This window comes from Salmo salar, chromosome ssa19, assembly GCF_905237065.1.
Source record: "Salmo salar chromosome ssa19, Ssal_v3.1, whole genome shotgun sequence".
Classification (NCBI taxonomy): domain Eukaryota; kingdom Metazoa; phylum Chordata; class Actinopteri; order Salmoniformes; family Salmonidae; genus Salmo; species Salmo salar.
Genome location: NC_059460.1, coordinates 59,429,607 through 59,443,678, shown reverse-complemented (window position 1 = coordinate 59,443,678; position 14,072 = coordinate 59,429,607). Strand labels below are relative to the sequence as shown.

At 43.5% G+C, this 14,072-nt stretch overlaps 1 protein-coding gene across 1 annotated transcript in view; it reads right to left on the bottom strand.

The window, feature by feature from the left end:
- Positions 1–948: 948 nt before the first annotated feature.
- zgc:56095 (Ferritin, lower subunit) overlaps positions 949–14,072 on the bottom strand; it is a 36,250-nt gene continuing 23,126 nt past the window's right edge. The window contains 3 exon segments of the mRNA NM_001141424.1: positions 949–1,892; positions 2,190–2,315; positions 11,819–11,965. Coding sequence (NP_001134896.1) covers positions 1,743–1,892; positions 2,190–2,315; positions 11,819–11,965 — 423 coding nt within the window. The 3' untranslated portion in view covers positions 949–1,742.

The window sequence follows — 14,072 nt, the reverse complement described above, 5'->3', positions numbered from 1 at the left end:
GAGGAAATGTTGGACAGGCAAGGAGACATGGCTGAGTCAAATAGGAATCCTGACTTAATGAAGTGGTGATTAAAAAGCTCGGGTGAAAGTGTTGTGGGTGAAAGTGTTGTGGGAGATTATTTGTAGGTAGATTAAGCCAATGAGGGAGTTATATTAAGCTGCCCTGGGTTGAACCGGGCTATGGCCTGTCACGTGACCAGACAAAGCCCTGCACCGCTTGGTCATATTGGTCGTGTTCCCCTGCTCAGACGTTGCTGACGCATGCCAGTTGTTACGTCGTCTGTATTTGTATTTTACGTATCAGCCAACATGTTATAGCAATGTGGTTCCCGACAGCACAGTTGATGACGTGGCACGCAACCATTGGTTGATACATGGAACAAGACCATCATCAACAGTGCAGCATGGTGCATTGTTCAGAAACATACAGTACTAGTTTTCATTGGGAAGGCAGAAAGCAATCCCTTTTGCATGTGAAAACAGATTCCTACGTCACTTTTGTTTTGAGACGACTTTGCTGTCAGTCAGAACGGGTCCCTGGCTCACGCCCGGGAGGCAGCCCGGTTACAAATAGGATACAATCAACGCAAACTCGGTTCGCCCGGGGCATTAATAGAATCCCCTCACTGCCTATGCGTTGGGGAGTTTCTCACAAATCTTTTTCTTGGCTAACGAAGGCCAAGTTTGACGTGTTTGTCCACCAGACCTTTCAAGTATTTGGGCAGAATTGTCTGGGAATGAGATTAATGCATGGGTGGAATTTAAGGTAATCTTGTCAAAAATTGTGCTGAATAGGTTTTGACTGCCAATTTTCCAGACCTATATTTCTGTGCGGTTATACAACAACAAAAAATCTGGCAGTCACAAGTAAAACAAACCTTCGCTCGACAGTGACTCAGTAATACCAGGAACCCCAACCCCACCAGAAAAGAATTAGACAAAGCCATCAATAGTGTTACTTTTATTCAAATTCAACTATTGCTTAAATCCTTTACAACATATTTGATCATATGCTGCTTTTTGGAGTAATGAAACTAGGTGTAACACAGCACTGATTCAGAAATATGTAGGAATGCACAACACAATGAAGCATATTTACTGCTGGAATGCTTGATCAACTCTATGGCAGAAACCAAGTTGACTTATAGCACCAGAGTTGTTTAGGTGAACAGACACCTGGGGCGGTTGCACTTCGTACCCACTCCCATACCCTATAATTCTGTATTACTTTGTGACTAATTTGTATACAGGTAGGCCAGAAACGCCACATACCTGATTGGCAGATGAGTGGCAACCCTGATCAGAAGTACCTGCTGCTCATCGGGTGTTCTCTAAAAATGAGATTTTGAATTTAAAAAAAATTGTACCTACACACTGAAGGATGTAAAGCCGAAACGTCTTTGTACGCTATCCCTGATGCAGTGAAAATAATTTAGAAAAATTGAATAGTAAGCTTTATGCGACATATTTTTCAGTGCGAACCCATTACACCTTTTTGTTTGTCAGTGGTAACCACTGTTCACATCAGAAGTGGTAAACGGGTGTTGAGGTATTCAACTGTTCCATTGTCTTGCATTGTTTTCTGTACGTACTGTAAGAGGTATGTGGTTCTATTGCTAAATCCCACTTTAGTGCTACTTATAACGGAAATGCATGCACAGTTAGAAAGGACGTTCTGCCCAGCACAACTCTCCAGACTCCAGTCCCTGTGTGAAAGCTGTGCTCTCTTCTTGCTGTGAGTCTTACAGGGTGTGTTTGTCAAACAAGTATTCTCCCATGGAGCCATGGGTCTCAGAGGAAGTGAGGCGGGTCAGGCTGCCCAGATGGTCACCCAGCTTCTTGATGGTGTCGTGGCTGTCGGACAGGAAGTGCTGTTCTAGGAAGTCACACAGCTAAAGAGGAAGTAAAGTTATATTGTCATGCACGGTTGCAACAGACAGCCCAGCACTGACATCATAGAGATAGATGCATACTGCAGCGGAGGCCACACGCTTCTGCAGGTATTCTTTCAACATCCTATCTGTTCCTCCTTTTCATTTTTTAATCTGTTCAAATCACTAACAGACAAACATAGATGTTATGAGCTTCAATTATACATAGCTATCAAATACATCTGATCTAATAACACTGAACACCCATTAAAATATGCATAGCAGTTAATCACAATGGGATAATTATCATGGATTTACATGGGGGTCAGTGTGAGTATTGGCACCACGGTGCACCTCGAGGAGGGACGTATTGAGGGTTTTCTGAAACTCCAGGGAGAAGGTGATGGCATCCAGGCCACCTCGCCAGTCCTCCCTGCTGGGTTTCTGAAAGAGAGACAGACCGCACATTTGAAGGAATCAGTTTGAGCAAGCGAGGCCCAGAACCGCTAATCTAGATCACATAGAGTAGTTATTTGGGATACATCATGCAAGGTTATTTGTAGATTAGTGATTCTTCATAGTTTGCCTACAATGTAGTCAAACAGGCATAGTGACTTGGGTATCACAACTGCATGTAGGGCCCTGACAAATCCACGTTGAGGAAAACAGACAGAATAACAAAAGCCCGACATTAAAACGGAATGCATTCTAGCACCTCCCACATTGGGGGTTTAATTTCCGCTTGACTTCCGGCCGGTCACTATGCTTCTCTAAATCAGGGAGGGAGATGTCGCTAAATATGGATCAAATTTGTTAAAATTACATTCGCATAATTTGTAAGCAACAGCAGGACGTTGATGAGAAAATTGGATGAAGAATTTCAAACAAAGTATTACCGCTACAAAGCTGATGCTAGCTTGCTAATTTTTCATTGCAATAACATGGCTGGTTAGCTATCATTTCCACACCCCCTCAGGCCTTCTTTCTTAAAGTGGAACTGAAAGCGTTTTAACTACTTGGCAGATATGAAAAACAGAATCATAAATCAGTCAAAAATATCCAATTCCCAGTTTATGCAACAAAACCAACTTAAGATTTTAAAACTAAGGTGTATTTGACTCAACATTCCATGACATACATTAAGGCATTGTTGGCAGAATAGATGGATGCAGCTCAATGCATGATTAATATACTGCTAAAAAAAAAATAAAGGGAACACTTAAACAACACAATGTAACTCCAAGTCAATCACACTTCTGTGAAATCAAACTGTCCACTTAGGAAGCAACACTGATTGACAATACATTTCACATGCTGTTGTGCAAATGGAATAGACAACAGGTGGAAATAATAGGCAATTAGCAAGACACCCCCAATAAAGGAGTGGTTCTGCAGGTGGTGACCACAGACCACTTCTCAGTTCCTATGCTTCCTGGCTTATGTTTTGGTCACCTTTGAATGCTGGCGGTGTTTTCACTCTAGTGGTAGCATGAGACGGAGTCTACAACCCACACATGTGGCTCAGGTAGTGCAGCTCATCCAGGATGGCACGTCAATGCGAGCTGTGGCAAGAAGGTTTGCTGTGTTTGTCAGCGTAGTGTCCAGAGCATGGAGGCGCTACCAGGAGACAGGCCAGTACATCAGGAGACGTGGCGGAGGCCGTAGGAGGGCAACAACCCAGCAGCAGGACCGCTACCTCCGTCTTTGTGTAAGGAGGAGCAGGAGGAGCACTGCCAGAGCCCTGCAAAATGACCTCCAGCAGGCCACAAATGTGCATGTGTCTGCTCAAACGGTCAGAAACAGACTCCATAAGGGTGGTATGAGGGCCCGACGTCCACAGGTGGGGATTGTGCTTATAGCCCAACACCGTGCAGGACGTTTGGCATTTGCCAGAGAACACCAAGATTGGCAAATTCGCCACTGGCGCCCTGTGCTCTTCACAGATGAAAGCAGGTTCACACTGAGCACATGTGACAGACGTGACAGAGTCTGGAGACGCCGTGAAGAACGTTCTGCTGCCTGCAACATCCTCCAGCATGACCGGTTTGGCGGTGGGTCAGTTATGGTGTGGGGTGGCATTTCTTTGGGGGGCCGCACAGCCCTCCATGTGCTCGCCAGAGGTAGCCTGACTGCAATTAGGTGCCGAGATGAGATCCTCAGACCCCTTGTGAGGCCATATGCTGGTGCGGTTCGCCCTGGATTCCTCCTAATGCAAGACAATGCTAGACCTCATGTGGCTGGAGTGTGTCAGCAGTTCCTGCAAGAGGAAGGCATTGATGCTATGGACTGGCCCGCCCGTTCCCCAGACCTGAATCCAATTGAGCACATCTGGGACATCATGTCTCGCTCCATCCACCAACGCCACGTTGCACCACAGACTGTCCAGGAGTTGGCGGATGCTTTAGTCCAGGTCTGGGAGGAGATCCCTCAGGAGACCATCCGCCACCTCATCAGGAGCATGCCCAGGCGTTGTAGGGAGGTCATACAGGCACGTGGAGGCCACACACACTACTGAGCCTCATTTTGACTTGTTTTAAGGACATTACATCAAAGTTGGATCAGCCTGTAGTGTGGTTTTCCACTTTAATTTTGAGTGTGACTCCAAATCCAGACCTCCATGGGTTGATAAATTGGATTTCCATTGATTATTTTTGTGTGATTTTGTTGTCAGCACATTCAACTATGTAAAGAAAAAGTATTTAATAAGATTATTTCATTCATTCAGATCTAGGATGTGTTATTTTAGTGTTCCCTTTATTTTTTGGAGCAGTGTATAATTCACCAATACATTTCTTGGTAGTCAAAAAAAATATTGCTATAAGGTTGTAAATGCCAGCTGGCCTGGTACATTGTTTGCTGCCTCCATTCGGGATGCACTGTTTCAGTTTCAATGACTCAATATTTTGGACAAAAACAGACAAATGTAACTAAGGCTGGGAATGTCAATACAATCAAACTAGCAAGGGCAATAATCACAAATCAGCCATAACGTGGCTAATAGGCTAACGTATCCATTTATGTAGCAAGCTAAAAACACAGCCTAACGTTCGCTAACTAGCTGCTAGGAAGATGTCATGTCATGGGAGGAGTGACTGACTTTTTCCCCTCATTGTTTTTCAGTGGCTATACACAGCTAGAGATGCAGGTGTCATTTGGTTAGCTAGCAAGAACTTGAACGACTGCAATCCAGTTAGCATATCTCTTGCGTTCGCAAATTCACACTGGCTATCTACTCCGATTTCAAAGCACTCGTCTGAATGTGCTAGTGCAGAATAACTGAGGAATTTACGAATCGGCTGAATATGACCGGTGTCAGAAAAGTAGGCAAAAAAACTAAAAGTTAGTCACGAACCCTCTAGATAACATGTAAACAGCCTAGCTAACCAGCTCTGCTAAGGTGAGTCAAATGGTCCGTGTGAGGTGTTCTCTCATTTGTGTCTGGAAGTAGCTAGCTAGCCAACTTTAGCTAGTTAGCTTGGGTGCAGGCAAGCTGCAGAAGGATGAGTAATCTACAATTCCCCATTGTTTATCAGTGCAATTTTGACACCCAACTAGCTGAAACAGTTTGAGAGGGTTTATCTAATGTTACTGTTCGATTTTAGCTCATCTTGCTCTGGCTAGCATTAGTTGTTGATCTTGTTGTTGTGCATAACTAAGGGAGAGAGCCTAACTTGTCATGGTTGTTTAATCAATAGGACTGTAAAGTTCCCAAATGTAAGAGGACGACTCCTGTGGCATTAACATACATGCTGAAATCCATTCTGGTGTATTTTGTCGCACTGTTGCAACTGCCTGTAAACACACAGTCCAGTTTAAAGTGAATGATAGCAGGCCTGTGTGGCAAATGGACGAGACAGATGTTTTTGTTAGGTTTTATTTACTGCAGTGTCTATTAAATTGTCCAAGCGCACCGCTGCCTTCCCACTATATTGCTATAGAATTTTCACAAATGCCTTAAAATGACAGAATTACATATACTAAGAATTTATGAAAATGTGAATATGACCATATCTAAGTGCTCGCTTGTCAGGAAATTAATTAAAAAGAGTCATTCTTCCTGGTGGTGTATATTAACAGATTTTAGTAAGCTTTCATGTTGGTAAAATGCTGGCAGTTTCACTTTAAATAACTAGCTAGTTACAGTGCATTCAGACCTTGACTTTTTCCACATTTTGTTAGGTTACAGCCTTACTCTAAAATGGATGAAATAGTCCCCCCCCACCTCAATCTACACACAATACCCCATAATGACAAAGCAAAAACAGGTTTAGATGAGACACGAAATTGAGCTCAGGTGCATCATGTTTCCATTGAGCATCCTTGTTTCTACAACTTGATTGGAGTCCACCTGTGGTAAATGCAATTGATTGGGCATGATTTGGAAAGGCACACACCTGTCTATATAAAGTTCCCACAGTTGACAGTGCATTTCAGAGCAAAAACCAAACCATGAGGTCGAAGGAATTGTCCGTAGAGCGCCGAGACAGGGTTGTGTCAAGGCACAGATCTGAGGAAGGGTACCAAAGAATTGCTGCAGCATTGAAGGTAAACAAGAACACAGTGGCCTGAATCATTCTTAAACAGAAGAAGTTTGGAACCACCAAGACTCTTCCTAGAGCTGGCCACATGGCCAAACTGCGCAATCGGGGGAGAAGGGCCATGGTCAGGGAGGTGACCAAGAACCCCATGGTCAATCTGACAGAGCTCCAGAGTTACTGTGGAGATGGGAGAACCTTCAGAAGGACAACAATCTCTGCAGCACTCCACCAATCAGGCCTTCATGGTAGAGTGGCCAGACGGAAGCCACTCCGTAAAAGGGACGACAGCCCACTTGGAGTTTGCCAAATGGACTCTGACCATGAGAAACAACATTCTCTAGTCTGATGAAACCAAGATTGAACTTTTTGGCCTGAATGCCAAGCGTCACGTCTTGAGGAAACCTGGTGCCATCCCTACGGTGAAGCATGGTGGTGGCAGCATCATGCTGTGGGGATGTTATTCAGCGGCAGGGACTGGGAGACTAGTCAGGATCGAGGGAAAGATTAACGGAGCAAAGTACAGAGAGATCCTTGATGAAAACCGTCTCCAGAGAGCTCAGGACCTCAGACTGGGGTGAAGGTTCACCTTCCAACAGGAAAACAACCCTAAGTACAAAGCCAAGACAATGCAGGAGTAGCTCTGGGACAAGTCTCTGAATGTACTTGAGTGGCCCAGCCAGAGCCCGGACTTGAACCCAATCGAACATCTCTGGAGAGACCTGAAAATATCTGTGCAGCGACGCTCCCCATCAAACCTGACAGAGCTTGAGAGAATCTGCAGATTAGAGTGGGAGAAACTCCCCAAATACAGGTGTGCCAAGCTTGTAGCATCATACCCAAGAAGACTAGAGGCTGTAATCGCTGCCAAAAGGTGCTTCAACAAAGTACTGAGTAAAGGGTCTGAATACTTATGTAAATGTGATATCTGTTTATTTAAAACATTTGCAAAAGTGTCAACTTGTTTTTTGCTTTGTCATTATGGGGTATTGTGTGTAGATTGAGGGGGAAAAATGGCTAACGTAACAAAATGTGGAATAAGTCAAGGGTACTTTCTGAATGCACTGTATATCAGATACATTTTCAAGAAAAGCAGGGAGAGAGCAAGCTAGTAAGTCACATTATTATTTGAAACCACATGCGCATAATCTATCATATTCCATATGTTTGAATCTATTTGTACTTTATTGCTATCCGTCTCACAGATCATCAGCATTAAGATTGATTTCTGTTGAATCGTCAACTAGACTAAACTCTCATTAAAATAACATTGTGCCTCTCTCTGATCTGCCAAGCACACCTCTGCCATCTTCTCCCCGTGCTGACCACAGATGGACAGTACCCATTTGAGCTGCCATTGATGGGTTCCTGGCCAAGCACCAAAGGCAGACAGACATCCTGAAGCGAGTGGATGGGACATACAACTCTGCCATCAGCTCTACCACCAGTATCATGACTGTCATTAGCTGCTACAGCTAAACTAATTTACTAATGTTTATTGCACCATATAGTATTGTTTTTTTCCCATACAAAATCTAGGGCGACTGTCTCAGTGGTTGGATAAGCTCCTTCCTGGTTGTCCCGGTCCGTTGAACAGCGCCAGTGTCTCCCAACCCCACCGTCTCGGGATAGGGTCAGCTTTTCTTTGCTGGTGTACTGTGTTCTTAGGCATGCTCCCACTAATCCCGCTCTCCCCTCCCGGATGACTTGAGCCCCTGGTCGTGCTGCTGGTCCAACTGCAGCTGTGGACCGACCCCTGGCCTGATTTCATCATTGCTATGTGCTACCTTGTCCCGGACCCCTGCTGATTGAGCTCAGCCAGGTAGTCACTGTGCTTCTGCATTGCTTACTCTCTGGGGATTTAGGCTGGGTGTCTGGAATGCACTGTGACAACTCTGTGCACCATGGACCTGTATAAGCTGCCCACATCTTGCCAGCCTCTCAGGAGTGTAAGTACCTACAACCATGCATTTATTCAAGTGTCATCATGAAACCATAACAATAGTCATGCATTTGTAACAGTGAGTTGTGTTGGTTTTATGTCATTTTTTTCCCCCCATATGTGAAAGTTTAGCTGATCTGGACAACTGAATTTAAAATGATTCGCTAGGATGACTATCATTATCCATGACTACAATCCACATGCAATCCACCACCGCAATCCACCACCACAATCCACCACCACACTTCAATCAGTATATTGTACATGGATGAACAAAGTTTAATGTATTTATGATTCATATTCCCTTTTGTCAATTCAATATTAGGAAGGTGTTCTTAATGTTTTGTACAGTCACTTCAGTCAAGTCACTTGAATATTTTGTTGCCTAAATAATGTATTTTGTATTGTTACTTTGTACATGCTGATAATCTCATTTGTTTTGGGCTAGACTATGATCTGTAAATGTCTACTATCCCTTTTTAAAAAGTTTATGCGTGAAATTAGCACCGTTTCTATTTGTTTTTTTGCTACTATCTAGTGAGGAAGTGGGCAATATGGAATACATCGGAGGAAGGGAGATGAGTAATCAGTTTATGGATGTATAAATGGCACGTGAATGAGCAGAGCCTATCAAAGACAAATGGTGCAGCGAAGTAGGGCTGACCCCATTTGGCTGATTGTTTGGTCAATAATGGGCTATTGGTCGACAGATGTTAACAAAAAAAAAAATTGTAGATCAGTCGCAAATATTTTTTTATTCACGCCTGACTGTGGACTTATCCATTGCGAAGGCCACAGGGATGGCAGTCTTTTCTCATTGTCGGAGTGGACACGTTGTTTGCAGAGCGCACAACCAATGCTAGACTTGTGAGACAAGTTCTGGGGTGCTCCTGTCAAAGTTGAGTAAGGACACGCACCTGATTACGCATAGTCGGCCTTAACTCACCACCGCTAATGAGATGTGGAGCTTCTCAAAGTAATTTTCTTCACCTTAACAGCAAGTAAACAGTCTGTTTTTACTTCCACTGAGAATGTTAATTCCTCTATTTGAAAAATCTTTCCAGCCTCTCCCTTTCGATAACCATTGTGTGTGAAAGGGAAAAATGTCATGCTCTGATCCAGTGGAAATGTCAAATAATAAATTGGTCTACCTGATTACTTATCCTGTGCACAAATAGCCTACAGCTGTGTCTGTCCAGAGCTCACTGGTGCGGGAAACTGAGGGCCCAGAATATTTTATACAATGTTGCAAGTTTTGTTAGCATGAGCTTAGAGCCAGTTGATACAATATTTCAAGTTTGTTGCAGACAGGCCAATGTGATTTATGATAGTTATCAGGATATTTGGCCAGCAGAGTGAAATGTTTTTATTTGTTTACATCAATGGCAGAATGGCATAAGTTTAAAATGATACAAAACTTTGATTAACCACATGTATGATTGAGATGCACCAATACATAAATGAAATTAAAACATGCGTATGAATACCATAACTGGCACGCAGATCGGTAGAAATGTTAAGATAAATTGGCATTCCAATTGAAACAAGGTTACCGGCAACTTCAGGCGTGTGAAGGCCAGCGGATGGTTGGGTACAGGTTTTTCTGGATCTCTGGCTCCCTCTTAAGTCATGTCTTATTTCGTCAAACAGTGTGCTATGTACTGGACGGGGGCTAGCAAGCGGTTTTCAAAACATTGGATTACCAATTTAAGCAATGAGATCTCAGCTTGCTAGATAGCAAAGCCAACCAAATACACCTTAGCAAGCAATGTTGTAAACTAATGTTAGCGTCAACTAACATGACAAGTACATATACCTACTTCTTTGTAAAACAATGTTAGTCTATGATATTAGCCAGAAATCTCTGCTACTAGCTAGCTAACCCGTTAAGTCTATTGAAGAAGCTGGCTAGCCAGCATCATCTTTGTACTGTTATACTATATGTTGAAACACTAGTTTTAAAATTTCTCACAAATGTATCGCTGTAGCTTTTCAATTCTGCGAATTTCATTTAGTCATTTTAACAAATTTGATCCATATTTAACAAGATCTCCTCCCTTTAGCAACGCCTGACAACGCACCGGAAACGGCTCCCCTGATAAGAGGGCTTGCAACGTTCAAGCGTGAAATGTGCATTGAGGGAATTCGACAATATTCAACTTAGGAAATCAACTAAAAGTATATAAAAAAAAAATCATTAATTTGCTGAAGTTAACCAGTCCCGAGACCAAGCGAAAATCAACTTTTGATTTATCCGACTCATTTATTTGCATGTCCAGCCCTTATATTTAGCCTCACAATGAAGTGTTTTAACATTTCTTTTCAGGACAACCAAGACTACAAGTAGAACAAAACAATGACAAACTATTGTATTCATGAGTTTTCATTGACAAATGTCTGCCAAAGCAAAAAATCTGATCAAAATAAATGTATAGGAGTGCTATGTACAGAAATGGTTTGCTCAGTGGGAAATTAATATCCAACTAGTCAGTGACAACTGTGTGGCATTTGACAGCAACTAAGTGAGCTTATTACAGTATTACACTATGTCCTTGGATTTCATATGATCTTCTAACGACTCGCGTAGCTTGTGAACGCACCGGAAATGAGAAACATGTTACATGTGCGTGTTTGAGAGTCTCAGCTTTTCATAGATCGATTCAAACCATTTGGACTTGAGTCCTTGTCTCATAAATACCACTCTAGCTCAGCCCCTGTTATTTACACACACTAATGGTTGGTACCAATGGATGCAGAATATGTTTAAGAGGTTATAAGTAAAAATCACACCAGCGTCAAGGTGGGACTCATAGGGAACGAAATGCATGCGATTCATTTTTTTTCATGCAACTTTCTGAAATGGCACAGGAATGCCGTCTGTGTGTTGTGTGCGCATATGCCTAGTCTATGCTTTGCGTGGCCGCTAGCGATAATGATAACTGTCCGCTGGCGGATGGAAAGGCTTTCCTAAAAATCTTACCAATTCAATGTTAACTAAGGATATCATGATTGTTTGCTTCAATCCAGTGGGCATTTGTTCTGCAAACCCTGCAATCACATGAGCGCTACAGAAACACAGGTAACCGAACAATGGTCTCTGGCTGGTGGGCGTTGCATTTAAAGGGTAACCACACCTACATTTCTTTGATTTTATTTCAAAATGAATTCCCCAGACCTCAAGGTGGACTCCTGATGTGATTTTAAGCTTTCCTGTAGACTTAGAAAAACAAAATCGGATGTCCTATTAAAAAAGTGATTTTGAGCACCCCCCCCCCCCAAAAAAAAAACCCCACTGAAACCTGGGAAAACAAAACAAAAATGGGGAAAACAGAATCAGGCAAATTATGATAATGAGGAAGAGGGCAATTCCAGGACAGGAAATTCAGCTGACAATCTCAGGTACAAAGGCCTTAAAAGCTAAATAGGAGTGAGCATGTTTTGTAGTTAACCGGGGAGAAATAGTAACTTACAGCGATGGGCTGAAGAAGAACGCGACCGCCTCTCATATTCTGGTATTCCAGCAATTTTTCGGCCTGCTCCCTCTCCTTCACAGAGCGCTCCAGGAAAAAACTAGAGAAGCTGCGCAAAGCCACGTCGTCCCTGTCAAAATACATCCCCTGGGCGAGAACAGAGAAATACACATTAGATAAAAACAGGTCAGTATCAACAGATCACGTTTTTATAACATGGTGGAGTACAGAGTAGAAAATAGCCAGTGCAAGTCAAAGAACTAAACATGAAAATAACATGGCGAGGGAAGAATAAGAGAACATTTAGGAGAGAGGGCCCTATCGGAGTAAGCTAGAGCAGATATGGGGCTAGATATACACTGAGTACAGCCTCCCGAGTGGCGCAGTGGTCTAAGGCACTGCAGTGCTAACTTTGCCACTAGAGATTCTGGGTTCGAATCCAGGCTCTGTCGCGGGCGGGTTGTGTTTCGGAGGACAAACGGCCTTTGCCTCTCCCGAGTCCGTACGGGAGTTGCAGCGATGAGACAATTGGATACCATGAATTTGGGGAGAAAAAGGGGTAATAAATGAAAATAAAGATATACACTGAGTTTATTGAGAACAGCCTCAATTAGACGGGGCATGGTCGAAAGCGTTCCACAGGGATGCTGGCTCATGTTGACACCAATGTTTCCCACAGTTGTCAAGTTGGCTGGGTGTCCTTTGGGTGGTGGACCATTCTTGATACACACAGGAAACTGTTGTGTGAAAAACCCAGCAGCATTGCAGTTCTTGACACAAACCGGTGTGCCTGGCACCCATTATCATACCTAGTTCAAAGGTGCTTACATTTTATCTTGCCCATTCACCCACTGAATGGCACACACAATCCATGTCTCAATTGTCTCAAGGCTTAGAAATCCTTATTTGACCTGTCTCCTCCCCTTCATCTACACTGACTGAAGTGTATTTAACAATAAGGGATCATCGCTTTGACCTGGTCAGCCTGTCATGGAAAGAGCAGATGTTCTTAATGTTTTGTGCATTCAGAAAGTATTCAGACGCCTTCACTTTTTCCACATTTTGTTGTTAGCCTTATTCTAAAAATGATTAAATCGGAGGTGTCCCCCTCAATCTACACACAATACTAATAATGTTACTTCCGGCGCCGACAGATGGTCGCCTCGCTTCGCGTTCCTAGGAAACTATGCAGTATTTTTTTTTTTTTAATTTTATGTGTTATTTCTTACATTGTTACCCCAGGAAATCTTAGGTTTTATTACATTCAGTCGGGAGGAACTATTGGATATAAGAGCAACGTCAACTCACCAACATTACGACCAGGAATATGACTGTCCCGAAGCGGAACCTCTGTTTGGCCCACCACCCAGGACAATGGATCGGATCCCAGCCGGCGACCCAAAACAACGGCGCCGTAGAAGGGGCAGATGGAGCAGTCTTCTGGTCAGGCTCCGTAGATGGGCACATTGCGCACCACTCCCGAGCATACTACTCGCCAGTGTCCAGTCTCTTGACAACAAGGTAGACGAAATCCGAGCAAGGGTTACCTTCCAGAGAGACAGAGACTGTAACGTTCTTTGTTTCACGGAAACATGTCTCACTCGAGACACACTATCTGAGTTGGTACAGCCACCTGGTTTCTTCACGTATCGCGCCGACAGAAACAAGCATCTCTCTGGTAAGAAGAAGGGCGGGGGTGTATGCCTTATGATTAACGAGACGTGGTGTGATCATAACAACATACAGGAACTCAAGTCCTTTTGTTCACCTGACTTAGAATTCCTCACAATCAAATGCCGACCGCATTATCTACCAAGAGAATTCTCTTCGATCATAACCACAGTCGTGTATATTCCCCCCCAAGCAGACACATTGACGGCCCTGAAAGAACTTCATTCGACTCTATGTAAACTGGAAACCACATATCCTGAGGCTGCATTTATTGTAGCTGGGGATTTTAACAAGGCTAATCTGAAAACAAGGCTCCCTAAATTCTATCAGCATATCGATTGCGCAACCCGGGCTGGCAAAACCCTGGATCATTGTTATTCTAACTTCCGCGACACATAAGGCCCTCCCCCACCCTCCTTTCGGAAAAGCTGACCACGACTCCATTTTGTTGCTCCCAGCCTTTAGACAGAAACTAAAAACAGGAAGCACCCGAGCTCAGGTCTGTTCAACACTGGTCCGACCAATCGGATTCCACGCTTCAAGATTGCGTCGATCACGTGGACCGGCATATGTTCCGCATAGC